We start from the raw sequence: 27374 nt of genomic DNA, 5'->3' as shown, positions 1-27374 counted from the left end.
AATATCTTTCACGCCACGACCTTCCACATAGAAGCCTTGATGAAAGTTTCAAGCTTCCTCTTTAGAACAGCTTTCAAATTACAGCACAGTGCTTCGGCTGCTCACTCCCAGGCTGAGGGGAGAATGCACAGAAGCCCAAGTCCCCCACTCAATTTTGGAAGCGATATTAGGGTGACTTGCATGAATTTCAAAAGCAAGCACTCAGTGATGCATTTGTAAAAGCAATTTTGTAATTATAATCTGAAATTATCTGTTACTCCAAGAGTAGCATGTAATTTCTAATATGTTTTTAGGGATGTGGTGGTGGTGGTTTATTTGTTAAGTCATTTCGACTCTTACAACCCCATGGACTGTGGCCTGCAAGGCTCCTCTGTCCATGGAATTCTCTAGGCAAGAACACTGGAGTGGTTGCCATTTCCTTCTCCAGGGGATCTTTCTGACTCAGGGATCGAACCTGTGTCTCCTGCATTGCAGGGGGATTCTTTACTACTGAGCCACCAGAGAAGCCAATTTTTACGGATAGTCTTTAAATTTTTATACAGTGATTGAGAATGAGAGTTTTAAAGGGATCATGGATTCCAAAGTTCCTTACATACAATACATTTCACTGTCAGAGCAGCCTGAACCTATTAGATGAGTTCTCGCTCTTATAGCAGATAAAAGAATATTAAAGTTACACCAAACGCGTATATGTACTCAATAACTTTCTCTCTCAAACACACACGCTCACAAGCTTTGGCCACCTCTGTGTCAATGAAGCCAACAAGGAACTTAGCAGATTTTAAGGGCTTTCTTTATTTGAAGAAATCATATGCGAAGCCATTGAAAGGGATAAAAAGCAGATGATGAAAACCCAGGAATTAGGGAAACATGAAATCCGAAACTGTAGGATGGTGAGTATTCTTCTGTTTCGGAGAATCGAAGGAGCCTGGAGGGTTCTCTGAAGCCACTGCCTCTTAATAATGACAGTCTAGAAATTTAAACACAAGACAGTTGGTAAGAGTGCCGGCAAGCCTGGAATCCAGGCTAAGAGGCTCCGTGGGTTTTCGGGACTATAGCTCTCAGTCCAGCCATCCCTGCTGGAGAAGTTGCCTGCGGGGACACAGTCCCCTAGGGCCAGATGCCCTCTAGGGGTCCATACTCTTCAAATAACTGGTAGTTTTCCAAGTACACCCTTAGGTCACTCAAAAAATCATTTAGAAACTCCTGAAAGGAAAAGCCGTGCTCTTTGGAACATCCTGATTTCCTTAAAGGATCGATGCATTCTTCCCATCTTTTGGAAACATGTGGTCTTTCCTTGTCAAATTCAGGGTCAGGGACACACTGTAACTAAGGGAGTGGCAGGAAGGAGATGGCCCCCCGGGACTGGCATTGGGGCAGGACCTGTCACCCATGGTCACAGGAGAGAGCATCAGGGTCCACAAGAGAAGAGACCACATCTGCTTTGCTCTGGATCCTACCCATGGTGCCCAGCGCAGGGCAGGGCATTTGGAAGCACCCAAAATAGGGACATCAGCCAACTGTCCTGGGACCTGGGGCCGCGGCTGAGGGTCAGATGCTTTATACAACCATCACAAAAGACACAGCGGGAAGACCCGAGGGCTTAGTTTATTTATTTTTTAAAAAAGTTGTCGTTGTTGAGAACATTCTCGAATTGACTTCTGAGATGGTTCACAATAACGGCGAGCTCCCACACGAGTATGGTTTTTCCTGAACTGACCACCCCCGGGGTCTGGGGGCCTGGCGTCGGGCATCCTGGCCAGCCGAGGACCTCCCCGACCCCGGCTCCCACTACCCTTGAGAATTGCCTGTGTCTGGGCAATTGCCTGTGTTCTCCAACGTTACCTTCCACAGAGATGGGGAAGAAGCACCAGGGCACTTGGGGGATAGTGTCGGAGAAGCAGCACTTCCGGGACTCACACTCCTCACGACTGATGCCGGGGTAGCCACAGTCCTTGCGGGCCGAGACCTCCATGACACACTCCTGCGACTCTGCAGGGCACCACCGGGTTTGGGGACAAAGGGCTGCAGTTAGGCTGGTTCATTAGCCAGACACATCCATCCCATTCTGCTAGGGAAGCAGCTTGGGCTCACAGGTTCGGGGTAGCACCAGGGACTGCTGGGATGTCATCCCTGGACTAAATGTGGGCACCAGCGGGTGGCCACCCCTTCTTCCTGATGCCCAAAGTCAGAGGGAAAGTTGCTTCACCTCCCTGGACTTGACATGGCTCTATAAAATGGAGTTGCCCACACTACCTCCTGGGAGGACCCTGTAAGGTTATAAAGCATTTGACCAAGAATTGAGTGGCTTCCCTGGTGGCTAAGTGGTAAAGAATCCACCTGCAATCCAGGAGACCTGGGTTCGATCCCTGGGTCGGGAAGATCCCCTGGAGAAGGGAATGGCAACCCACTCCAGTATTCTTGCCTGAAGGATCTCATGGACAGAGGAGCCTGGTGGGCTACAGTCCGTGGGGTTGCAGAGTCAGACATGACTGAGTGACTAATACTGACTAATACTAATACAAAGAATTGACACCCAAGGATCCTTCCACTACTGGATGAGCCCTGGCAAATCGACCACCTGCCGTCAGTTCCGTTTCCCCCAGAGCCCGGGAGCCTCCGACCAGCACCCCTGAGGGGTGTGGACGGGACCTACGGCACTGAGTTCCACACAAATGGGTCTGCTTTGCAGACAGAATTCTTTGTGTGCCTGCCTTGAAACAGGTGACTTTTTAAGTTGATAATATGGACAGGAAAAACTCACTCTCAAAAGATGACTCTGGAAGCCTTAACTTAATTTCTTAACTTTTGGGGTCTGTTTGAAGTTATGTTAATAACATCCTGATTTTAATGCCTCTATGTCCCTTAGAAGCTGGTTCAGGAGCCACAGCCAAGAGGGTCCTAAGACTCGCTCTTCCTTCAAATACAGTCAAATAGTCAGATTCCCTGAAGTCTCCCTAAAAGGACAAACAGCTCACCCTCGGGATCTAATGTGGACACAGGAGGCAGAGGGCGTTTTCTCTTCCCTTTGGACTGGCCTGGGTGGTTAGGGAGACTGGGGAAGCTGGGTCCTGGGCTGCTGGCCAGGGCTCAGGAAGGGACCTTGCCCGTTACCTTGCTTCGGGAGGGCATTGAAACACCAGGGGACCCCAGCGACGCTGGAGTCGAAGCAGCATCCTCTGGAGAAGCAGTCGTCACCGCTGATGCCCGGAAAGCCGCAGTTCACCCTGTTGCGGGGGTTCAGGCGCGAGCACTGGCAGGCACCTGCAGAGAAGCCCAAGTCAGCTAGCGCCCCCCACATGACACGCCCTCCCCCCCCGCCAGTGTATCCACGATGCTCCATCAGCTCTGCTCCGGCCTTGTAAAGGCTGTCTTATCTCGCTCGTGTTTGAACCACACAGCGTCCTTCAGAGGAATTGACAGGGCTTGGCTGAAAGTGTTTTATTAGTTTAAAAATAAAACCTGGCGAGAGGGTGGACAGATGGACTCAGGCCAAGGTCAGGATGAAAGTGAGCAAGTCAGACCCCCTGGGAGACCCCGATGGGCCTCCCACCCAGCCCCTCCTCCAGCTGGCCCACCCACACCCAAGGCCGTCCTGACCAATCCTGAAGGGGTTCCTCCTGGGACGTCTCACCCCTCTCCCTCACTGTCCTCCCTGAATGGCGGGAAGCGGGTGGACGCACGTAGGAGCCGGCTGCATGGCCACCTCCCCAGTCCTAGGACACCTTCCCACCTGCTTCCCCACCGTCCACATTTTCACTTCCAGGGAAACTAATACAAACAGAGACCCCCAGGGGGCAGAAGGCAAGGACCTCACACCCCGCCACCCCCACCCTCTGGGTTCTAGAAGGCTTCCAGGCTCACTGGCTCAGATGCTCCACTTCCCCTCAGGGACCTGAACTTCTGCTTACCTGGTTTCTGGGCCCCCGCCAGGGCGCACAAACCCAGCAGGAGAAGCGCAGCCAGGAGCCAAGTGCCTCGGGGTCCCATGTCCATGTTCATCTGCACCCCAGGGCCACCAGAAGAGCGCACACACTCCCCACTGCCAGGGGTGTTTTATACGCTTCTCTCTGTTTGCTCAGCAAGCAAGATAACCTCGTCTCTGCCTGTGGCACAATTTGAGGCCTTTGTTAGGAAAACGAGTTGCGTTGCGATAGCTTGGCCAGCAGGTGGGGGGGGGGTAGGAGTGACAGAGCAGAGCACTGGGCTCCCCGCAAGCACAACCAGGCCACCCCCCTGCCCCAGGCAGGGAGCCAGGTCGTGCCAGGATGCCGACGTGGAAGATAGCACATGTGGCGCTGGGCACTCGCGGGGTTCCACCCAGGAAGGGAGAAGTTAGGGATTTCTCCTGATAAAGCACGTGGCTAACACCACAGGAATTTTTAAGTCCTGGGCCCTAGGCTCCCAGGGAAAATGAGCCAACTGCCGACAGAGCAGACCCCTTCTCCAGGAACGGGAGGATGGCAGGAGACCCTCCTCCAGGGCTCCTGGTCCCTGGTCTGTATCTCCTCGTCTCTGTGTTGAGGGAGGGATGGATCTCCATGGAGATGAGGCTGACTGGGTAAAATGAACAGCCTCAGATGAGTGTAAAAGAGACAAGTTCATGTCAGCAAAGCCTGCATGCATGCTGAGTCACTTCATTCATGTCTGACTCTTTGCAGCCTTACAGACTGTAGCTCACCAGGCTCCTCTGTCCATGGGATTCTCCAGGCAAGAATACTGGAGTGGGTTGCCATGCCCTCCTCCAGGGGATATCCCCAACCCAGGGAGCAAACCTGTCTCTCAAGTCCCCAGCTTGGGCAGGCGGGTTCTTTTCCACTGCTGCTACCGCTTCTTTTCTTCAATGAGAATTGTCTGTTTTCTGAAAGATGGCACCTGTGAACCAGCCTGTGCTCAACATAAGATGCTCCAGGGGAAGGGGAAGTCGCTCAGTCGTGTCCGACTCTTCGTGACCCCCTGGACTGCAGCCTACCAGGTTCCTCCACCCATGGGATTTTCCAGGCAAGAGTACTGGAGTGGGGTGCTCCAGGGGAAGGGGTCTGAAAGTGGGACCCTAAGAGGCAAAAGAGAAACGGGGGGATGCACCCCAGGGGAACAGAGGGGAGATGGGGTGAGGTCAAGGAAGCTCATGGGTCCCTCAACTCTGGGGCACTTCTGGGAGCCACCAACCTGTCAAGCACAGCTTGAGCAGCCAAGAACCCGAAGATGTATGGAGTCTGGAACTCTGGGTCTTCGAGTCTGGAGAGCAGACCTGCGTGCTCGGGGCTTCTGCCAGCTCCAGTTGCAGCGCCAACAGACTGAAACCCTGCCTAGAGCCCTGTCGAGCGGCCCTGGGGCTCTGTCTTATCGAACTTTGAAAAAGTCACCTTTCCCCACCTGTGTCTCTCACCCTTCTTCACCACCAGGACACAGGACTCTGAGTCTTCTCTTCCAGGTTCTCAGCCCCACTTTCGTCTCTGCTTCTTCCCTCTTGGCCCAACTTCCCACTGTCCCATCCGGGCCTTTTCAGGATTCCTGCTGAAACCAGCTGATCCATGCCAAAGAGATGGCTCACCAGTCCCTTGGTCTCTGGCCTGCATCCTCCTTGGGAAGCTCCTTCTGCATTCATCTGAGGTGGAGCTGCTCAGGCTCCCACCCAGGGCACCATCCGTCCACATGGTGCTTTTTGCTTTTAGAAAAGGGCACATTTTCTTCAAGACAAGCTGCTTCCACCTGTGGGGAAGTCATTATGGAAGATGCAGTGTCTACAGGGTGAGCAGCACACTGAGTGTGGACCTGTGTGCACAGAACAACCTCTAAGCGGTGTTGGGTGACTCTGATGCGAGTTGGGTGGCTCCCATCACATGGCCTCAGGCTGGGGGATGGACGCTGACCTTGAGCCACAGTGTCACCTAGGCTCTTTGAAGATGCATCTTAAAAAAAGATCCTGCATTCTGCAACTAAGTCAAACAAACAAGAAGAAAAAGAAAAAGTTTTACAGCACCCAAAGACACACCACAATCAGGGGAGCATGTTAAGAATTACAAGTGATCTCTCATCTGAAACAATGCAATATGGAAGGCAACAAAACGATATTTTCTCTAAAACAGAAAACCTTGTCAAGTCAGAATTCTAAACTCATGGAAAATTCCTTCAAAAATAAAGGCAAAATACTTTTAAAAAATGTGTGTGTGTATATATATATGTGTGTATATATATATATATATTTAGAGTGGTTCTAGATTCACAGCCGAATTGAACAAAACATACCCAATATAAATTTTTTTTTAAGTTTTTTAGACAAAAGCTGTAGGAAGCTGTAACTGGCCAACCTATCCTCCAAGGAATCCAAAAGTGACTGAAGCTGTGGTGGTCTCTTGGTGCAGGGCATGAGTTCTCCTGCCTGCTGCAGCCACTGCCCACCTGGCTGGATTTATTCAGCTATGGCAGCTGTTGGTCTCTCTCAGCATTTGTGTTTGCAGCCCAGTCCAGTCTCGTGATATCTCCCTTGGTTTGTACAACTGTCTACTAACTAATCGCTCAGCCAGAGCTTTGTCCCCATCCAGACATAAGTCTGCGGCCTTGATTACCTTTATAAAGTGACAGTCCGTACATGTCACTCCTCTGCCACCCCCTCACACCTCCCAACCTGAAGGGTAAAGCCCAAGCGTTTCCTGAGCATAGAAAACAAGACCCTTTATGAACTGGACTGCTCTTAGCTCCCACCCTCTTCTGATGTCAGGTCTCCTTCCTAATGTAAGTATCTAGCCCTCTTGATACAGCCTGACCTCTGACCCTTTGCTTGAATGTCATTGTTTCTCTGCAAAACTCTTCCTCTACTCTTTGCCTTCCTAACTCCTGTCCATTCTTCAGCTCTTGCCTCAGGAGCCACTCCATCCAGGAAGGCCTCCTTCCCCTGAGAGAAGACAAGGGCCCTTCACCCCTCCCCCAAGCTCACTAGAGTCACCACACAGCCACATCTGCATTTTAAGTGGAGTTTTACTTTTCTGGCTCCTTTATTCATTGTACTGAAGGCAACAGCAAAACCTGCAGATTAACTTTGCACCAGCTGATATTCTGATGATTTCACATGCTACACCTCATTTAATTCTTACAATGATACAAAGAAAGAGTTAAAAAGATCAGCCCTATTTTATAGTCTATATGGAAAATTAGTTTTCCCAAACACACAGAAAGTGTAGGGTGACATACAGAATGGGACCTATGCCTCTTTCATTTGGAAACCCCAGAACCTAACCCAGCATCTGCACAAACCAGACCTACTTAGTGAGGGTACCTGGCACCCGGGAGATAAGGATCAGGAATCTACCACCTAATATCACGGATCACCCAAATTTCCTCCTGAAATTCTTAAAATAATACTTAGTCCTGGGTATATGCAAATAAGTAAGGCAAGCCTCTTCTCCTCTCTGGACTAGTTTTTTCATCTGTGAAATAAGAGCTGAAATGAGGGTTTATTAAATGATCTCCAATGTCTCATATGCCTGGTTAAACCCTCACATGGATGCTGACTAGGATAACATCTCACTTTTACACTGTCATTGGGGGAAAAAGAAAAATTGTATTACCAACATTTGCATGTTCAGTGTTTCTAATGCAATTTCTCTCCCCACCATTCCAATTTTCTGGAGTTTGGCTGTGCTGATCAATAGAGTGGGTAAGTCACAGACACTTCCAAAGCCCAAGACTTAATTTATTTACTTAAAATAAAGTGGCTAAAGTTGGGAGAAGAAAGAAATAGATAAACCAACTATTGAGAATTTGGTACTGAGTTTGGGAGGGAGTAAAATTAGAGACTTTGATGAATTATATTTGGGGATATAATTGGATGGACATAAACCTTAGCATTTTTCTGCATATTGTACAATGGAATTCCTCCTTGTACTACTTTGAAGGATTTTAGTCAAGATTTACATTCTTTTAAAATGTCTTTTTTTGATCCCTTTGTATCTGAGTGGGAGCTGGGTAGTATTAAAACTTAAAGATACTTAAATAATTTAGGTTACCACGTATCAAGGAAAAAATATATAGTAGGAGTTGGCAAATGATGACCCATGAGCTCATTGCCTGTGTTTAAATAAAACTCTATTAAAACACAGTCATACCCATTCATTTACACATTGTCTGTGGCCACTTTCTAGCTACAGTTGCAGAGCTGATTACCTGTGGCAGAGACCGTATGGCCCAGGAACCTATAATATTTACTCTCTGGTCTTTTAAGGAAAAAAAAAAAAGTCTTTTCCTGTACTTTATTACAACTCTAAAGATAAATTTTAAAAAGTAGAAAGAAATAATCATATTTTATTTTATAAATGAAATGCTACAGAAATGTGCCTTAGTGTTTTTTCCCCCTTCTGTTGTGAAAATGGTATATTCAGTATTCTGGTTGCTGGGAGACAATTCCCTGTGAGTCTCTCATGTTTCCACATCTTGTGAATGAGGCACTAACTGTCCCAATGGTATAGGACCTAAAATTATAATTGAATGTTAAGTGCTGCCCTGACATCTGGTGAAACTGAGAGGCCTCGAGTGGCCTAACCACAAGTTCTCTGCCCTACTTGGCTCCCACAGATGGGGCCCCTTAGCCAAACAACCTCCTTATCAAGGGGCTGGGCACAGTTCCTGCTTGTCCTCAAGTAGCGGATTTCACTTCCCTGCCAGGCTGCAGACTTACTCAAACAAGCCAATCACATCCTCTTGCAAGAATGAGTGGGCACCCCACCCTCCTGATACTACACGGCTCCTCCTGCAGCCCCTGCGGTTCACCCTGTTTCTTATGCAACCCTCCATGGCCCTGCATGGCGGGATGGCCTCCACTCCTCGGGTGAGCAATATGTGACTGGTAAACTGCTATTGTCCCATCTTTCCAGTGTCAGGCATCATGGGTCTCACCATCCTTGTAGCCTTGGGTGGAAATCCCCCCCTCCCCAGTGAGATGAATAGGGGGTGATCCAATCTGTCCTTTCTTCCAGGCTGTCTTTGCAAGGATGTTGGTGTGACAACAACCTTGGAACATTTATAAGGTATCTCCCTCTGGAGCTGCGGGCAGGCAAGCTTGCGTACATGTGTGCTTACTCACTTAGTCCAACTCTGCAGCCCCATGAACTGTAAGACCACCAGGCCTCTCTGCCCATGGTATTTTCCAGGCAGGAATACTGGAGTGGGTTGCCATTTCCTTCTCCAGGGGATCTTTTCGATCCAGGGATAGAACCTGTGGCTCTTGTGTCTCCTGCATTAGCAGGCAGGCTCTTTACCAGTAGTGCCATTTGAGCTCCAGGAGAGGTCAGGCTTCCTCCCCTGTGATGCGACTCTGTGTGTGCTGAAGTCCATCTGAGCTCTTCTGTGTCACCCCTGGAGGACGTGGGGACAAGGGAACCAAACGTGCTGCTGCTTACATTGCTAGCTATGCCGTGTAGTGAGGCCTTTATCTCTGAGCCAAGAGTCTCCTGTCCTCTGCCAGCATCCATGAAGCCATTGATCTGCAAATAAGGTGAACCCTCAGCCCTTCTGAGTTTGCCACACTGACGTGCTGCTGCTGCTGCTAAGTCGCTTCAGTCGTGTCCGACTCTGTGCGACCCCATAGACGGCAGCCCACCAGGCTCCTCCGTCCCTGAGATTCTCCAGGCAAGAGTACTGGAGTGGGTGGCCATTTCCTTCCCCACTGATGTACTAGATCAGATTTAAATGTAGAAAGTCCCACCAATATTTGCCTTCAGCATAGAGGTTCCCTACTAAGCTTCCCTGGTAGCTCGGGTAGTAAAGAATCTGCCTACAATGCAGGAGACCTAGGCTTGATCCCAGGGTTGGGAAGATTCCCTGGAGAAGGGAATGGTAACCCACTCTAATATTCTTGCCTGGAGAATTCCCGTAGACTGAGGAGCCTGGTGGGCTACAGTCCATGGGGCCGCAAAGAGTTGAACACAACTGAGTGAATAACACTTTCAAACCTCACTGTACCACATATATATATATATATATATATATATATATATATATATATGTGAGTATGTCTGGTTTTTCCTAATTTAATCAGTTTGCTAACCCCAAAATGTCCAGCTTGGGGCAATATTAAGAGCTGAGAACAATTAAGAAATACCTTTAGAATTATACAATTTAGTTTTTCTATGTATATCTATGATGCGCCCGCTCGAACCTTTAAACCAGTGACTGTTTGATCGCTTCCATTAAGTCCCTGTGCTGGGATTGGCCTGGGACATGTCTCTTCTTGGGTAATTATTCCTATTGGGCTCACAAGCTCTGAGTATTTCCACAAACTGTCCCTGCCCACACGCATAAAGAAAGGTGAGGGAGTTTCCTTAAGCTAACAGGACCCTTCCCAGTGACCCTACAAATAGGATCTGAAGCCACAACTTGGACTCAGCAGTTGGTTCCTGGTCTGATCCTTAGTTCAACATATTCTGAACAGAAGCCTGTTGTTGCGAGGTCAATCATCTGTCAGCAGCGATAACCTCCATGCACACAGCCAACCGCAGGGTGGGAAGGCTCGCAGGTCCAGTTATGGTGTTTGAGCCACGCGTTTTAGTAAATCAGTCTCCAGCACGTGGCGAAAAGTGAGGGGCAGAGGTGGCAGGCTTGCACTTTGCATGGGGTGCAAGCGGGTGGAAAGACTGGATCCCAAGTCCTGAGATGTCCTGTTCCTCTCTTGGACTTCCTATCAGTACATGGTGACAAGGACCAGACCTGGGGTCTGAGCAAGGGGCTAGGACATGAGCAGGGCCACCACACTCAAGCTCTATTGGAGAGACTCTGGGCAAGCAGTGCTGGCCCAGCTGCACCCCCAGTGACCCACAGAGCAGCCATGATGTTAGTCTGTGTTTCTGGGGTGACACACAGGGCCTTAAATTGGACCAGCACAAGGGTCACCAGTGGGAACTTGATCAGGGATGATGGAGCAGTCAGCCTTGAGATGAGTGGTTGGCTTCTGATGGGCTGGGTCCAGTCCCACCTGTGATGACATTCTTCCTGTTGCGTTCTCTTTGTCATGTAACACATCCCACGTGTGACCCACTCCCTCTCTGTTCTTAACACACTGCATGTCCTTTGTCCTTTGTGGTCACCCTGGTGCCTCAGTGGTAAAGAATCTGCCTGCAGGAGATGCAGGTTCGATCCCTGAGTGGAGAAGTTCCCCTGGAGAAGGAAATGGCAACCCGCTCCAGTATTCTTGCTGGGAAACCACACGGACAGAGGAGCCTGGTGGGCTACAGTCCACAGGGTCACGCAGAGCTGGACACAACTTTATGACTGAACAACAACAACAACAACGGCACACCATATGAGTGTCACGCATGTCTCACTGTCTCCGGGTTCGCTCACTGTATTCGACATGCTCTCAGGCTCATGTAGTCCTTTTGTTTTCTTACCACCTGGAGCAGAACTGGCTAGTCCCAAGAGCAAATAGTCATGATCTCTGCCCTTTGGTAATTTTCATTGACTGGGGTTCCTTGGTTGCAAGAGACACCAACTGTTCTGGGTTGAATGATCTCCCCTAAAGTCACATGTGGAAGTCCATTAGGGTCCTAGGTTACCCCAGGACCTCATAACGTAATCTTATTTGGAGAAGAGACACCAACTGTTCTGGGTTGAATGATCTCCCCTAAAGTCACATGTGGAAGTCCATTAGGTCCTGGGATAACCCCAGGACCTCATAACGTGATCTTATTTGGAGATGGAGTCTCTGAAAGGTAATTAAGTTAAAATGAAGCTGGTGGGGTGGACCTTGGTCCAATAAGAGTGGTGTCCTTCTAGAATGAGGAGGAGATTGGGACACAGGCTCACACAGGTGACACAGAGTAAAGACAGATGTCTACATGACAAGGAGGAAGCCCTCAGGAGAAATCAACGCTGCCCACACCTGACCTTGCACCTCCAGTCTCTAGAACTTTGAGAATAATGTCTGCTGTTTACGCCGCCCCATCTGTGGTGTTTTGCTTGGTAGCCGACGAGGACATCAATGCAAGCTGATGAGGAATGGGGAGGGGGTGCCACATGGCTTCAGGTGTTACTGGAACCCCAGGCTGGGGGCACAGCCAGTCCTGGGAGTGAGGACTTGCACCCCCGCCTTCCCTGCCAGGCCCCTCAGGCTGTGTGGAGAGCTGTGCTTTCATGGGCTCCTGGGTTATACACTGTCACCCATTCCACTGACAGAGATGACCCCTCCCACCCCAGTTGTCCACCAGAATACCCCCAACTCTCCCCCCAAACACGAACCTCTCCCATGAGAGACTTCCTAAACTTTCATCTGAAGCTCTTCAAAGACATGGAAAGTTCTAGAAAGTTCCCTGAGTTGTTGGCTTCCAGGATGAAGGGAAAGGGCAGCACGTAGGATGTCACTCAGCCATGCTGACTGGCCAGTTAGCCTCATCGTTTCACATGTGCAAAAGCCAGGAAAACTCTACACAGACACATCACTCCGTTGTACTGTTCTCGAGTTGAAGGCCTATCTTGAAAAACAAAGAGAAAACATAAAACTTCCCACTAACAAGTGACGTGTTCAGATGCAGGAAATAGTAAGGTGGCCTTCCCTCTTCTGGCAGAAATCCAGTGGGTTTGAGGCGCAAGAGAGCTCATCCACAACTGGTGTCCAAGGTTGGGGGTGGGAGGTGCACAGACCCTTTGAGAGCTGTGTGTTTCTATCTGTGTGTGTGCACACATGTGTGTGTGCATGCATGTGAGAAGGTCCCCAGACTGTTAAAGGCTCCTCAGGCCTTATCAGCAGGGCTGTTTTCATTCAGGCACTTTATCAAGCAGCTTGCACTTTTCCCACCACTCCCAGATGCTTCAAGGCCTCCACATTAGCTGTGAGAAGGCGCCCATTGCTCCTAAGACCTGCCATCAGTTCTGCTTCCCTAGCCGTGGACTCCTGGCTGCAGCAAGGTGTGGGGCGGGGCAGTAGCCCAGGAAACCCAGACTTCCCTCCCTGGGACAAACCAATCACCTTCATGGGGCAGGGGTGCAGGTGAGTGCATGATGGGAGAGGCAGATAATGGGGGACCATGATGGGAGGGGTCACAGGGGCAGGCCGACCCCTGTGGGTTGTGGTAACTTCTTTACACTCCTTTACAGTGGTGAGAAGATATTTCACTCTCGTGGGACCTCACCCTGTTCTGCCCCCCCATCTCCTCCCTCGTCTCCCCACCCTGGCTGTGAACATAGGAAATACATGGCACCTCAGCTCCTGCCTCCCTCCCTCCACAGCCTCCCTGAGCACTGGGGACACACTGGGACCTCCAGGACAGCAGAGGCTGGACAGCACAGGTGGGCACGGGCTTGATCCCCTTCTAAGGACACCTGGTTTCCCAGAGCATCCTGCGTCTATTCTGACAGTTCCTCCCAATGTGCTGTCTGGGTGCCTGCTCTCAGCTGCCTCCACTGTCAGAATTCTTATGGATTTTGTGATTCTTGGGGAGGACAGTGTGGCAGGAGCCAAGTGGAATCCTCTTTCCTGCCCGTGCGTGGGGCTGGGCCATGTGGGGGTGCCTCTGCAGGAGTCCCCCACTTTGTCTTCCTCACACTGGTGAGCCCGAGAGGCTTGGTGTCCAGATGAGAGAGCCTCGAAATCACACATCCATGCAGGCAGACACCAGAGGAGGTGGTCCAGCCATCGTGGCTCACAGATCTCAGGTTTTTTCTGCGTAAGATGGTGGGAGTGGGCGGGGGTGGTGGTTGAAGGCACTGGCCCTCCATCATTCACTTCCTCAGTGGGCAGGAGACCCAGCTGGCCTCCTATCACCTGGCCTCTGCTCCACAGTCTGGCATATATGCCAGAAGGAAGGCACTTTCCTGCTAGAAACCCTGACTGCAGGAGCACTTAGGGTCAAGGACCCCCGGTCTGTGCATCACAGCCCCCTGAAAAGTGGTGTAACCCACACGGTGCTGTGCCTGGGGAAAGGAGGAGTGTGCCTATCCCAGGCCCCATTCTTGGCTTTCTCTTGATTGCATCTTTGAAATTAGTAAACTTGGATTCAGGTGGCTCTCCATTTCACAAGAATCTGATGTGCCAGTCTGATCTGTGTGTCTGCTCACTTGGACGAGTTATTCAATGTTTCTCAGCTTCCAAAATGGGGATGAAGATCAGAGTGAGATAACATTTGCAGTGGGGTTTGCTTTGAAAGCTAAAGAAATGCCTTTAATTTCTCCTCACACGCATCTCCCTTTGCTCCTGATCACTCCTGATTCTGAGCCTAAGGTTCCTCATGAGATCCTGAGAAGGCAGATGGTAAATGAAAAGTTAATGACACATTAAATGTGCTGGAGAGAGCGGATTGTCCATATTCCTTTAATAGATGAAGAGCCCAGGCTGAAGGACTGGGTGAGGACATTTGCCTTTGGTGAGAATTTGCCCCTATCCATGGTATCTGGGATGAAGGCTCACTGCTCTAAGGTACAGGGAAGACACAGGCCTTGGTAAAGCACTGACAAGGAAGAGAATACTCAACCAGCATTGGTTTAATCGATAAGAATATTCAGATTTACTTAACATGAAGTCTGGGGATGGGTGATGCTGGGGCCAGGTCAGCATTTCAGGGATACCAAGTTTCCAGGGTATCTTTTCCTCATTATCACAGAATGGCTGCCTGAAGCATTGTATCATGCCCTCATATCACACAGCATCCAAAGACAGGCTGCAGAGGCTGTCCAGGACAGCTAGAGGGAGCTCTCCTCTCACCAAGGGGTAAAGCCTTTCCCCAGAGCCTTTAGGTAGATGCCCCCTTTGCCACATGGGCCAGAAAGGAGCCCTGCTTCTAACTGAAAGAAAGGTTGGGAAAATGAGTCTTTCCATCATTCTTTACAGGGTGGAGTCAGGGAAGAAAGAGGGAAATATGGATGGTAGTCATGGGGAAATGGACCTGCTGTGTCCTGGGAGAAAGCCCTTCTCTCAGGGGCTGGGGGATGTGGGGAGAACAAGGAGCAGGAGGCGGACTGGCCGGGCCTCAGGAAGGGTCTGACGAGGTCCAGATAGGCCAATGGAAACCCAAAAGACTCCCTCAGTCCACAGCTGTGGGTGCTTGGTCCACTCCCCATCATCCACCCAACTCTAAAGAGGGGCAGGAAAGTGGGGCAGGGAGAGGAGGAGGAGACTGGCTACCTACCCCCAGGGACCACAGTGTTACCTACAGAAGCTGCATAATTTACAATCACACAGAGCATTTCCAAAGGGGCCAGCCGAATAGTTGGTTTTTACCTCTCACTAGCAGGCAAAGAGGCAGCTTAGCAGCAGCAGCAGCAGGCAAAGATGCTGAAAAAGATCAGAGATGCTACAGATTAAAAGGAAAAAAAGCCAGCATGTTTCTGCACATCCTCCAGTGAAGGAAGGCTACAGTGACCCTCATGGCACATTTGCTAGTGCGGGCACACGCCTGCTGCTGTCTGTGTGTGCTGGGGGCCCCACCTTGGCTGTTTCACATGGGCAGTATCTCTCCTGGCCCCCGGGACATCTGTGCTTGCTTGCCCTGGCGGCCAGGGCTGAGGGTGGGTGACAGCTCTTCTGGTAAATTTGAAAACAACTGATCAAGCCAAGAGCACTGCCCTTACTTCCCAGGAACCACCTGGCTGTGGAGAGCCAGAGTGCTCCCAGGGCTCCAGGGATCCCAGGGTCAAGCACCTGGGAGGGGTGGTGTCCAGGAGCGGGACTGGCTGGGCTGAGCTCCCTGGAGCAGGGCTGACTGCCCAGCGTGGATGGGAGGTGGGGGGGTGTTTTTCTTGTTCCCACTGAGCAAGTGGGGCTGGGGGCACCAGAGGCTGCTCAGGCAGCACTGCCCACCTGGGCGGGGGCGTCTGCTCAGGTCCAGGCAGGTCCGATTGGCTCCCCTCCGTCTTTCTTGTGTTGGTGACGAGGGATCACTGGGGACTCTCGACCCTTCCCTTTTGTCCTATTTTCCAACTCAGAGCTCAAGTTTGGGGAGCCAGGTGGGTGGGGGAGTTTCCTCAAGGGGTCAACTCATGCCGTCCTCCTCAATTGTTTTTATTATGAACATGTTCAGGCACTTTGCTGTGGGTTTTATCTCCTAAGTCAGTTTCTGTGTGAGGGACGTGAAGAAATTGCAAGGCAATTTTTGTTACCACAATGAATATGTAAAGAATGTGATTGAATTGGAGCCTGTTTTCATGATTTGACAAGGGCATGGGCTCATGTTGATTCTCTGAGGCTTTTTAACCTGATGACCTGATGCACGGACCCCGAGGACTGACATCCACCGAGACAACCTAACAATGTTACAAGCTACGGTCTCTGGCCCAAGATAGCCTGAGTTAATGTGTAATCCACAGCGAGAACCCAGAGGCACAAGTATTGCATTTCTCTTTCAAAGAAGGGAAAATTGTTTATATTTTTACAAGAAGTGCAAGCAGAGAGGAACATTCATCTCTTTTAATTTTTAGGCTAATTTGGAATACAAAGAATCTGAGCAGTCAATCCAGGCAGGGAGTTCAGGTTCATAGGACCCCAAGATATCCAGCCAGCGATGGGGCTGAGCCCCTGGCACCACGCAGACGTCCTTCTCACTCCAACGCCATTTCCACCGGAAAAGTATCTAAAACTCGCACTCTGCAAGGGTGAAGTATCCAAGAGAAGAGATTAGTGAGAATAAGTATTTTCTTTCACTTTTAAATAATCACAGAGCATTTACTTAAAAACATCACTGGGAAAATTCTTTAGAAAACAAGGATGGTCTTTGTATTGTAATTGTCACTCTTTCCAAGCCCCCAACCCCAAGTGAGCTATGAAGCATTACCAAGGACAGCTCTTCACAGATCCCTGATTAGACATGTGAAGAAAAGCCAGGAAAAGTAGGGTGCCCCACCAAACAGATCTTTCAGCTCTTTCCATCCCCCAGCCCTGGATTCACACTGATTTAGGCAAAACTACATCTTCCTAGTCACCCCAAGTCCATTACCCTGGGTAAAAACACAGCTGGCAACTTGAATTAGGGTCCCGGGGTCCCGTGTATTCAGACTCTGTGGTGTTGACAAGGGCCTACCTTCCTCCACGGGCTTAGCTTGGAAGCACCACGGGACTCCGCGGACTGTGCTGTCAAAGCAGCAGCCTTTATCTTTGCACTCCTTAGCCGTGATGCCGGGGTGACCGCAATTCTGTCTTTGATGGGGTTCCACCTGACACGTCTCTGAAAGGATATGGGCCACGAGGTGAAAGTAAGTCATGGGCTGACTCCTTCCCTGTTATGACCCACCCTCCACTTTGCTTCCTTCCGCAGTTAAATCAGCCATCAGACGAGCAGCCCATGGAGACCCAGAGCTCACTTACTGGCGTGGAAACACTGAAACTCAGGAACAATGCAAGGTGTCCGAGATTCATAGACTTTGCACCTACCCAGGCAATTTACCCATTTGCTCATTAACGTCAATGAACAATTATTAAACTTTAGTCACTAGATGAGTAAATATCTGTTGAGCACTGTTTGTGGGTGCTAGAAACTGGAGCTAGCACAGACAGGAATCTTTTTATCCCCTCAAAGATCAAGTTCACGCCAGGCCATGTGCTGGGTAACAGGGACCCGGAAATTGAAAATAGAGAAGTTGTTGTTGAGAAGCTAACAGTCTGATGGAGAAGGAAGACAAATAAACATACGAAACAGCATAATACAGCCAGCCACAGGGCAAGCCCAGCAGGGGTGATTGATTACAGACTGAACAAAGTGAAGAGGGCTTCCTGTTGGAGGAGGTTGGCCAGGTAAGAACAAGGCAATGGGCATTCCAAGGAGAGAGAGAGCAGAGTGTTCAAAGGTGGCGCAGAGAGAGAGCAAGGTGTGTTTCAGGCAAGAGGGGGAGGCAGGTGGGGCAGTACGGGGAAGGCAGGCTGAGGGCTAGGAGTGGATGATTGCAGCTCTTGAGCAAAGGGAGCCACTTAGACACTCTAGCCAGGCTCATGAGGCCACTGACCCAAGGCATAGAACATGCAGGGAAGATGGGCAGCAAGAAGTGCCCATGTGATCTAGATGCAAGACCTGTGGGGTCTGGACTTGGGGCTCTGAGAAGGAGCACTGCTCAGATCTGGTAGTGGACAGATTGAGGCAGGGGCAGAAGAGTCTGAAGCCTCTTCTCTCTCTTGGGGTGGGAATGGAGAATGGGGGGCTCTTCTCCACACCTGGTCTCAGGGTGCCCACGGATGAGGGCCATCAGCCAGGTTCCAGAGGGAGGCCTGGCTGTGCAGCTGCTCCATCCACTCCCAGACAAATCTGTCCCCGGGGCTAGAGGGACGTGCAACGAGGCATTAGCAGTGTGGGTGATAAAGAGACGGGGAGGGAAGGAGCCCTAACCGAGGAGGGAAAAGAGTCAGAGAGGAGGGCAGGACCGAGATCCAGAGCAGACGCTGTCATGGGCTGGCCTTGACCTAGGGCATCACGCTCGTTCTGAAAGACAATCCAGGCAAAGACAGGTAGGTGCAGGGCCTCTCCTAGACTCAGGGGCAGGAGGCCACATTTGTCCCCCATGGAGTCCAGCTGAGTGTCCTAAGTCAGAGCACATCACACAAGGCGTCTGTCTTGACATAGAACAAAGGTGGCTATCACACACTCCACTGGGCAGGGCGGTGGGAAAGGTCAAGACGGGCTGTGTGTGCAGAGCTGGGACCACAGTTCTCATGTCCTTTCTCTCCCTAGAGGAGGGGGAGGGGCTACTTTGCTGGGTAACCTGATCCCTCCCCACCGCCCCCGCCGTACCTGCTGCTATCCTAAATAGGAACTGAAGGTTTCCAAGGGTTCTGTCCACAGGAGTCTACCTTGCCCACCATTTTCTGTTGCATAACAGGACTAGACAGAAATGACTTCCATCCAAGGCTACACTTACACTGGCCCCCTACTCCAGTACTCTTGCCTGGAAAAGCCCATGGACGGAGGAGCCTGGAAGGCTGCAGTCCATGGGGTCACTAGGAGTCGGACACGAGTGAGCGACTTCACTTTCACTTTTCACTTTCATGCATTGGAGAAGGAAATGGCAACCCACTCCAGTGTTCTTGCTTGGAGAATCCCAGGGACGGGGGAGCCTGGTGGGCTGCTGTCTCTGGGGGTCACACAGAGTCAGACACGACTGAAGCGACTTAGCAGCAGCAGCTTCACTACAATTGGATGGAGTTTCCCGTTGTCACAGGATGGCTGACCTGTGAGATCCACATAGAAAGGTTGAGCCTTGGGCCCTAGGGCAGGGCCAGTGGGCAGCCAGCAGCAGCCTGGATGGTGGGGAACAGGCCTGGGCTGCACAGCCTCCTGGAGCCAAGCTGTGCAGTGGGCAGAGCTAGGCACTAGGCTGGCAGGGAAGATGCAGACGGGCCAGTGGGTATGGGCAGCCAGGCACAGACCACCTCCTCCACCCCCACAGCAGGTCATAGCTCCTTTCAGGTCCAGCTCTCTCCCTCCTCCTGTGGCGCCCCCTCCCCTGAACCCCCATGCCTGATCCTCTGTTCCTGAGTCGTGAGGTCCTTGGAAGGAGCCCAGAGACACATGGGAACCATTCTTTACCTCCCTTCAAACCTCTATGGAAATCCTCATTCCAAAAACTTTGGAAAATTCTTCTCCTGCCCCCTCCATTTAAAAATATATCTGCTGCTGCTGCTGCTAAGTCACTTCAGTCATGTCCGACTCTGCGAGACCCCAGAGATGGCAGCCCACCAGGCTCCCCCGTCCCTGGGATTCTCCAGGCAAGAACACTGAAGTGGGTTGCCATTTTCTTCTCCAATGCATGAAAGTGAAAAGTGAAAGTGAAGTCGCTCAGTCGTGTCCGACTCAGCAACCCCATGGACTGCAGCCCACCAGGCTCCTCCGTCCATGGGACTTTGCAGGCAAGAGTACTGGAGTGGGGTGCCATTGCCTTCTCCGAAAAATATATCTACCAGTAATAAATAACGTTTATACGGCACTTTGTAACTTTTCCCAAATACCACTTAATTTTGTAACAACCCTCTAAAGCTGAAGACTGACTCCGTTGTGCAGATACAGGATTTGAGACAGACACACTCAGAGGAGGCAGTGGGACCTCCGGCCTCAAGTCCCTCACTTGGTGATGCCCACGGACCAGGCAGAGAGGACACACACACCAGTGGGACAGGGTCTGGGTTCCACAGAGCAGAGGGCCCAGGAGCCCACGGAACCTGTTGGAGGGGTTCCCAGGGACGGGGACCCTCAGAGTAGGCTCTTGGACGTTTGTGTGGCCCTGAGTGGGGCCAGCCCCAAGGGGGCAGAGTTTGGCTCAGACATTTGGAAGAGCTATTCGTATTCCCAACATTAAAGACAGCTCTTTGAAATGTGATACTTAAAAAGCAGTAGGATGTTCTAGCAGTGGTTCTGAAGACAGGGCTTTCCTAGTGGCTCTGTGGTAAAGAATTCGCCTACCAGTGCAGGTGATGCCAGTTCAGTGGTTAGATAGTGCCACCAACTCAATGGACGTGAATTTGAGCAAACCTCAGGAGTTCTTCCCTGTAGCTCAAATGGTCAAGAATCTGCCTTCAATGCAGGAGACCTGGGGTCGATCCCTGGGTTGGGAAGATCCTCTGGAGAAGGGAGTGGCAATCCACTCCAGTATTCCTGCCTGGAGAATCCCACTGACAGAGGAGCCTGGCAGACTACAGTCCATGGTATCACAAAGAGTCGGACTGAGTGGCTAACACTACTATTACTAGATAGTGGAGGACAGAGGAGCCTGGCGTGCTGCCGTCCATGGGGTCGCAAGAAGTTGGATGTGACTTAGCGACTGAACAACAACTAAATGCAGCCATCATTGCTTTCTTACCCCAGTTCCCAACACCTCCACGGACCCCTCTGCCCTCCCACTGTCCTCTATGCCATCCAAAATCTCTCCAGGGCCTAGAACAGCTCCTGGCACAAAACAGCACTTGGCTCAAAAGTACGTTATGAAGCCCTGACTGCCCCCAGAGGTGGGCCTCTGCCCAGCATGCCCACTGCGGAGCAGGAAGGGGCTGTCTTACCAGTCTCGACCTGCGCCAGGCTGCTGAGAGCCAGTGCGAAGACCAGCACCACCACACAGATCACCTTGGGCTCCATAGCAGCCGTGACCTTCCCGCTCTGTCCAGAGGGGCCGGCGATCCAGGATGAGAGTGGGTCCTGGCTCTCGATCTTATACCGCAGGCTCTGTTTGCTTTCTACAGAGGGCCAGATAACGTTTGCCTAAGCAGGGCCCCGAAACCTTTCATTCCAAGTAATCTCCGCTGATTAAAAGGTGTTTTCCAAATGCGGCCAAGCCAAACTGACAGGTTTCCTGATAGAGAATAATGCATTATCGTGCGGTCATCGTGGCTGAAGGATTGGAGGTTCAGAAAGTTCCTCTCTTATCCTGTGGGAGTCTCCCTGGTCATGACCTCGTCCAGCGCCTGAGCTGTTCAGAGACCCTCCTGCTAAGCAAACAGCATACTCACTGGAGGGTGATTCAGAGAGAGACACCCACACCACGCCAGGCACAGGGTTAGTAGTGGCAATGGGCTTCCCCCACGGTGGTCCTACTAAGTCAACAGCACACTTACTTGAGGGTGATTCATAGGGAGAGACGCACACGCCATGCCAAACACAGGGTCAGCAATGGCCGTGGGCTTCCCCCACGGTGGTGCAGGGAAGGGCAGGGGACAGGTGAGCACCCAGCCCCTGGCCTGGTGTGGTCCTTTTCAAGTGGGCGTGCAGCTGTTTTCAATGATTTTCAAGATTCATGTCTCATGGAACAGCTGTGCCCGGACAAGAAGAGCAGAATATACTAGGAGCTGGACTTCAAACTTCTTTTCCCCATTTGTTTGTCTTGTCAGACTTTCCCCTGGGAAACTGGTGCATGCGCAAAGCACCCATAGGCTCTTTGACCTGGCCTTGTCCTGAGGGGCCCCTTTCCTGCCAGGATCCACATTGAAAACTCACATATGGTCAACCTCCTACTTACACTGTGGCATTGTAGGAGCATTTGTACTTATTTATCTTAATTAATTAAGGATAAATTACCTTATTTTTCTTCAAAATTATTTAAGATGATTTGTCTTAAAAATCAGGCTTCTCTGGTGGCTCAGTGGTAAAGAGTATGCCTGCCCATGCAGGAGACACAAGTTCAATCCCTCCCTGGGTTGGGAAGATCCCCTGGAGGAAGAAATGGCAACCCATTCCAGTATTCTTGCCTGGGAAATCCCATGGACACAGGAGCCTGGCAGGCTACAGTCCGTTGCAAAAGTTGGACAAGACTTAGAGACTAAGCACCAACAAATCTTAAAAATTAATTAATACATTTTTTTGCTTTGTTCTTTCCTTCACAACGGAGTCCTTCTCACAGCGAGGTTGTGTGTATAAGAGCTGATGTGACAATGATGACGTATCGGGCTCTCCCTTAAGTGGGAGACCCGCATCTGGGAGGGGCTCCCTTGCTTGGGTCTTCCAGGTGCGGCCTCCTCGACTCTGCACCCAAGGGGTTTCCTCTAGCCCCCATGTCCCAGGTCCCTCCCCTGCTCTGGTCCTTCCTGCCCTGCAGCTCTCACTACCTTCTAAGGGACACAGGGATTTGCTTGCACCCTGGGCTTGCTATTTATCGATCCTCTCCCAGCCCTCCAGCAGAGCAGAAGGTCCGTGACACACAGGGCTTCACCTACTTGGTGTGCCCAGGTGGGCAAGCACCTGGGGTGCCTTATTCTATAAATATCTGTTGAAGAATGAATGAATGAATATTGGAGAAATGTTTTCTCTTCATTGAAAGATTAGGCTCTGGGGAAAGAGTCAGGCCTTGGAGAGAGACTGATTTTTCTTGGGTGACCTGGTAAGTTTGCCCTGGTGGTCCCTCTGGGAGAGGAATAGAGTCAGAACCGGGGCAGCCACGTTCTGAGTAAGGCTCACCCCCAGCCCACCCCCCTGGCTCCGGCTGCCAATCCCAAGACAGGGTGTCCAGGAGAGGCTCAGTGTGCAGGACACACAGCTGTGTGTTAGTCACTCCTTGTGCGTGTATGACTTTGACCTCCCGTGTAGGTGGTATGGCCGGCAGAGCCCCTGTCACTCTCAGGCCATCTCAGACTTGCAGCAATGACTCCAAGACTCCTAGAAGACGAGGCTAAATAAGATCGCAGAATCATAGGATAATTTATGGTTCTATTTTTCTTTTTTAATGACCACTTGTTGAAGAAGACAAGGCACTGAATTGAGTGTTGGTCTGCTAAGGGGTCGTGTCATCTTGTATAAATAGTTTAAGTCCTCTGGGTTTCACTTTTCTTACTGGAAAATAAAGTGGATGGACCCCGAGGGAGCTGGGGCCTGATCTAACTTGCCATCCTCTCGTGCTAGGGTTCTGGGGTGGAGGATGCCCCTGATTTTGCATGCCTAGCAGATCTTCCTGCTTTGGGGATAAAGTTCTCCATCTCTGGGCCCCCTCCGTCACCCCCACTGCCCGTGGTGTGACTTGGCCTGACTTGTCCCATCTCCTCACCCCCACACTGGTTCTGCTGAAGGGTCAGTGTCTGAGTTGGGAGAGCTGGGTATCCTCTGTCTGCCCATCCCATCAGCTCTCTGAGCCCCTGGGGGGTGGCGCTGCATTGGCTGTGTCCTGCTCTCATGCCCTCTGGCTTTTGGCCACTGTGGTGGAGCCAGCAGGACATGGGTCCTTGGGAGGAAGTCAGCAGAGTCACCCTGGATGGGCCGTGATCCCAGGTCCACCTCCAGCTCCAGTGGGCAGTGTTCTCCACACAGTGGTCTTCTCCAGCCCCCGAAAACCGATCCCTCTCCTCACTCCTCTGGCAGAGAGGTTCACAAGCCCCAAAGAGTGGTCAGCACTGTCCATCTAACTTTCCTTTAATTTCCTGGATTGGGAGTGACAGGCTGGCTGATTGACACAGAAATTGCTACCAACAGTGACCCTCTTTCTTAACAGATCCTGAAAATGAGACCCAAGTTTGGCTCCCCGGGCAGGTCTCCAGGCACAGGTCACAAACCCATCAAAGGTGGTGTGGAGTGAAGGTAAGGCAGGGTACCTGAGGAGGTGAGGCAGGGGAGTGTGAGCAGGGGGGGCATCTCATTTCCCTGGTAACAGTCAAGTGGTAAAGATGGGGGTCAGTTGGCTTCTTCCAACAGCTACACAACATTCAAGAAGGAAAGAAGAAATGGAGGGCTGAGAGTGTCCTCCTGGGAATGGGACAGTGGAAAGGCTTTCCTGGCTAAGCCCCCAGAGCGGCAGGGCAGTGAGGGTGGGGCTCAGGTCCAGCCCAGATACTGGGTTTACAGCACCAATTAGATGTCCATCATTTCCTGCTTCCTTACACCAAAGCCTTGACACTGGAGAGCAAAGAGTTAAACTCTAAACACGAGATTGGGATGCCTGGGCAGAAAGATAAGAATGACGATTTGGGATCCTGAGCAAACGCCCTGACCCTTTCCCCCAGCAGAGGTGTTCCCTCTACCCCCATCTGAGACCGAGCATCTTTCCTCTCCATAAACACTCCCACTGACCATTGCCCAATCACACACCCCCACCTTGCCCCACCCCAGCTCACACGGGATGCAGCCACAGGAGAGCATCTCTACATCTCTGCATCACTTCCAGGCGCATGAGGCTGTGATGCCTCATAGCCCAGACAGAGGCACAGCCTGTGTCCAGGAGAGTTGCACAGGGGCATCAGCAGGACTCTGGAAGGACAGCACGTGGGGTGGTGGACCATAGAGGATGAGGTGCCATGCTCAGAGGACTGGCATCATAACACTCCCCAAGATTTGGGAGAGATGTGCTGACCAAGCACACGACAGGCTGTGACCATCCTCAGTTCAGTTCAGTCCCTTGGTCGTGTCCAACTCTTCACCATCCCATGGACTGTAGCATGGCAGGCTTCCTTGTCTATCACCAGCTCCTGGAGTTCGCTCAAACTCATGTCCATAGAGTTGGTGATGTCATCCAACCATCTCATCCTCTGTCATCCCCTTCTCCTCCTGCCTTCAATCTTTCCCAGCACCAGGGTCTTTTCCAATGAATCAGTTCTTCACATCAGGTGGCCAAAGTATTGGAGTTTCAACTTCAACATCAGTCCTTCCAATGAATATTCAGGACTGATTTCCTTTAGAATTGGCTGGTTGGATCTTCCTGCTGTCCAAGGAACTCTCAAAAGTCTTCAGCATCACAACTGGAAAGCATCAATTCTTTGGTGCTCAGCTTTCTTTATAATCCAACTCTCACATCCATACATGACTACTGGAAAACCCATAGCTTTGACTAGACAGACCTTTGTCAGCAAAGTAATGTCTCTCCTTTTTAATATGCTGTCTAGGTTGGACATAGTTTTTCTTTCAAGGAGCAAGCATCTTTTAATTTCATGACTGAAGTCACCATCTGCAGTGATTTTGGAGCCCAAGAAAATAAGGTCTTTCACTGTTTCCATTGTTTCCCCATCTATTTGCCATGAAATGATGGGACTGGATTCTATGATCTCCATTTTTTGAGGGTTGAGTTTTAAGCCGACTTTTTCACTTTCATCAAGAAGCTCTTTAGTTTCTCTTCACTTTCTGCCTTAAGGATGGTGTCATTGCATATCTGAGGTTATTGCTATTTCTCCCAGAAATCTTGATTCCAGCTTGTGCTTCATCCAGCCCAGCATTTTTCATGATGTGCTCTGCATATTAGTTAAACAAGCAGGGTGACAATATACAGCCTTGATGTACTCCTTTCCCAATTTGAAACCAGTCTGTGACCATCCTGCTAGTGGGTAACCAAGTCCTGGGTCAAAAGTGGCCAAGAATTCATGCTGCAGAAATACTGGAGTCCCACCCTCCACCCCTCAAACAGGGCAACCTTGCTACTCAAGGTGGTCTTGGGTTAGCAGAATCCCACCCTGGGATCTCAACAGACATGCTCCCTCCCCAGGCTTCATGAGGTCAAATCTGCATTCTAGAAAGTTCCAGGCACTGCACAGGCACATTAGCTGTGGGAAGATCAGAGATGAAGCAGGTGCAGGGGTCCCAGGCTCAGAGAGGTTTCACTATTGTATAGACCTATGTTGTGAACCCTTTTCAACCACCCTGGGGTCCAACACCCCTCAACTCCACCCTCAACTATCCTCCCCAGGCTCCTGCTGATGCAGTACTGCAATGTTTTGGGTACACCTGTCACTCAGGTGTTCATAATTGCCCTGAGGGGACACCAGCATCCTTCACAAGACCCATGGCTCCTTAGGCCTTTGTAGTCCAGAGTTGATGTGGAATCCAGAGTCTCTCAACAATAATAAAGGCCAGTTCGCCTTGAGGAAGAGCCTCACAGTAAGGCCACAGATACAAGTGCTGAACCTTCCCCAGAGTGGTCTGAGCCATCCACTAGGCTCGTTTGCTAGAGATAAATTATGTCCCCTCAAAAGATGCTGCAATCCTAATCCCTAGTACCCATAAATATGACAGTATTTGGAACTGATTTGCAGATGATCAAGTTGGGATGAATTCATTAGACAAAGTATTAAAAAGCAGAGGCATCACTTTGCCAACATAGGTCTGTATAGTCAAAGCTATGGTTTTTCCAGTAGTCATGAACAGATATGAGAGTTGGACCATAAAGAAGGCCAAGTGAGAAGAACTGATGCTTTTGAACTATGGTACTGGAGAAGACTCTTGAGAATTCCTTGAACAGCAAGGAGATAAAATGAGTCAGTCCTAAAGGAAATTAACCCTGAATATTCACTGGAAGGACTGATACTGAGGCTGAAGCTCTAGTACTTTGGCCATCTGATGGGAAGAGCCGACTCATTCAAAAAGACCCTGATGCTGCGACAGATTGACAGCAGGAAGAGAAGGGGATGACAGAGGATGAGGTGGTTGGATGGCATCACTGACTCAATGGACATGAGTCTGAGCAAACTCAGGGAGATAGTGAAACAAGGAAGCCTGACATGCTTCAGTCCATGGGGTTGCAAGGAGTCGGACATGACTGAGTGACTGAACAGCAACATAATCCATTATGACTGTGTTCTTATAAAAACAGAACATTTAGACACAGATATATGCAGAGGGAAGGGGATGTAAAACATAGACAGTTAATACCATTTATGGCCAAGGAAACGCCTGAGGTTGACAGAAGCTGGGGGAGAATCAGGAACAACAGTCACCCTCAGAAAAGGAGCCAACCCCAGTGACAACTTCATCTCAGACTTCTAGCCTCTAGAACTGAGAGACAATAAGCTTCTGTTTTAAATTCAGTTTGTGGTGCTTTATTACAGCAGTCTCAGCGACTAATACAACCAGGGTGACTATGTACTGGAGAAGGAAAAATAAGACTTTCTGAAGGTCATTAAATATTGGGTCTGAACTCACACCAATCCTCAGAGCCCAAACATCACGTGGTTCACCAAAGATGGAGCCAGTGCATTTCAGGTGCTGGTTGAGGTCTTGGCCCAAGTCTGTCTCATTGTG

At 50.5% G+C, this 27374-nt stretch overlaps 2 protein-coding genes across 3 annotated transcripts; both read right to left on the bottom strand.

The window, feature by feature from the left end:
- Positions 1-771: 771 nt before the first annotated feature.
- Positions 772-4135, bottom strand: TFF2 (trefoil factor 2). Its single transcript, XM_040247241.1, has 4 exons — positions 3912-4135; positions 3115-3264; positions 1846-1992; positions 772-970 (listed from the first exon to the last, which is right to left on the bottom strand). The coding sequence occupies exons 1-4, from the start codon at positions 4000-4002 to the stop codon at positions 957-959; spliced, it is 402 nt and encodes a 133-aa protein (XP_040103175.1). The 5' UTR covers positions 4003-4135; the 3' UTR covers positions 772-956.
- Positions 4136-16372: 12237 nt separating this feature from the next.
- TFF1 (trefoil factor 1) lies at positions 16373-21059 on the bottom strand. 2 transcript variants are annotated; one of them, XR_005722227.1, is made up of 3 exons: positions 17282-17328; positions 16998-17141; positions 16373-16564 (listed from the first exon to the last, which is right to left on the bottom strand). XR_005722227.1 is itself a non-coding variant. In XM_040247254.1 (3 exons), exons 1-3 carry the CDS (start codon positions 21027-21029, stop codon positions 16551-16553), a joined length of 234 nt encoding a protein of 77 aa, XP_040103188.1. In that variant the 5' UTR covers positions 21030-21059; the 3' UTR covers positions 16373-16550. The 2 variants fall into 2 exon arrangements, 1 of the variants encoding a protein (XP_040103188.1); XM_040247254.1 differs by lacking the exon at positions 17282-17328 and adding an exon at positions 20954-21059.
- Positions 21060-27374: the final 6315 nt, after the last annotated feature.

This window comes from Oryx dammah, unplaced genomic scaffold (assembly GCF_014754425.2).
Source record: "Oryx dammah isolate SB20612 unplaced genomic scaffold, SCBI_Odam_1.1 HiC_scaffold_2, whole genome shotgun sequence".
NCBI classification, from domain to species: domain Eukaryota; kingdom Metazoa; phylum Chordata; class Mammalia; order Artiodactyla; family Bovidae; genus Oryx; species Oryx dammah.
This window is presented reverse-complemented; position numbering and strand designations above follow the sequence as displayed.

Excerpts from the sequence above, each read along its gene's own strand:
- TFF2 (XM_040247241.1), bottom strand. The coding sequence starts at position 4,002 with ATGAACATGGACATGGGACCCCGAGGCACTTGGCTCCTGGCTGCGCTT. Across the intron at positions 3,265-3,911 it reads GGCGGGGGCCCAGAAACCAG|GTGCCTGCCAGTGCTCGCGC; the intron begins GTAAGCAGAAGT and ends GCTTCTCTGCAG. Across the intron at positions 1,993-3,114 it reads CAATGCCCTCCCGAAGCAAG|AGTCGCAGGAGTGTGTCATG; the intron begins GTAACGGGCAAG and ends GGTGCCCTGCAG.
- TFF1 (XM_040247254.1), bottom strand. The coding sequence starts at position 21,029 with ATGGAGCCCAAGGTGATCTGTGTGGTGGTGCTGGTCTTCGCACTGGCT. Across the intron at positions 17,142-20,953 it reads CCTGGCGCAGGTCGAGACTG|AGACGTGTCAGGTGGAACCC; the intron begins GTAAGACAGCCC and ends ATATCCTTTCAG.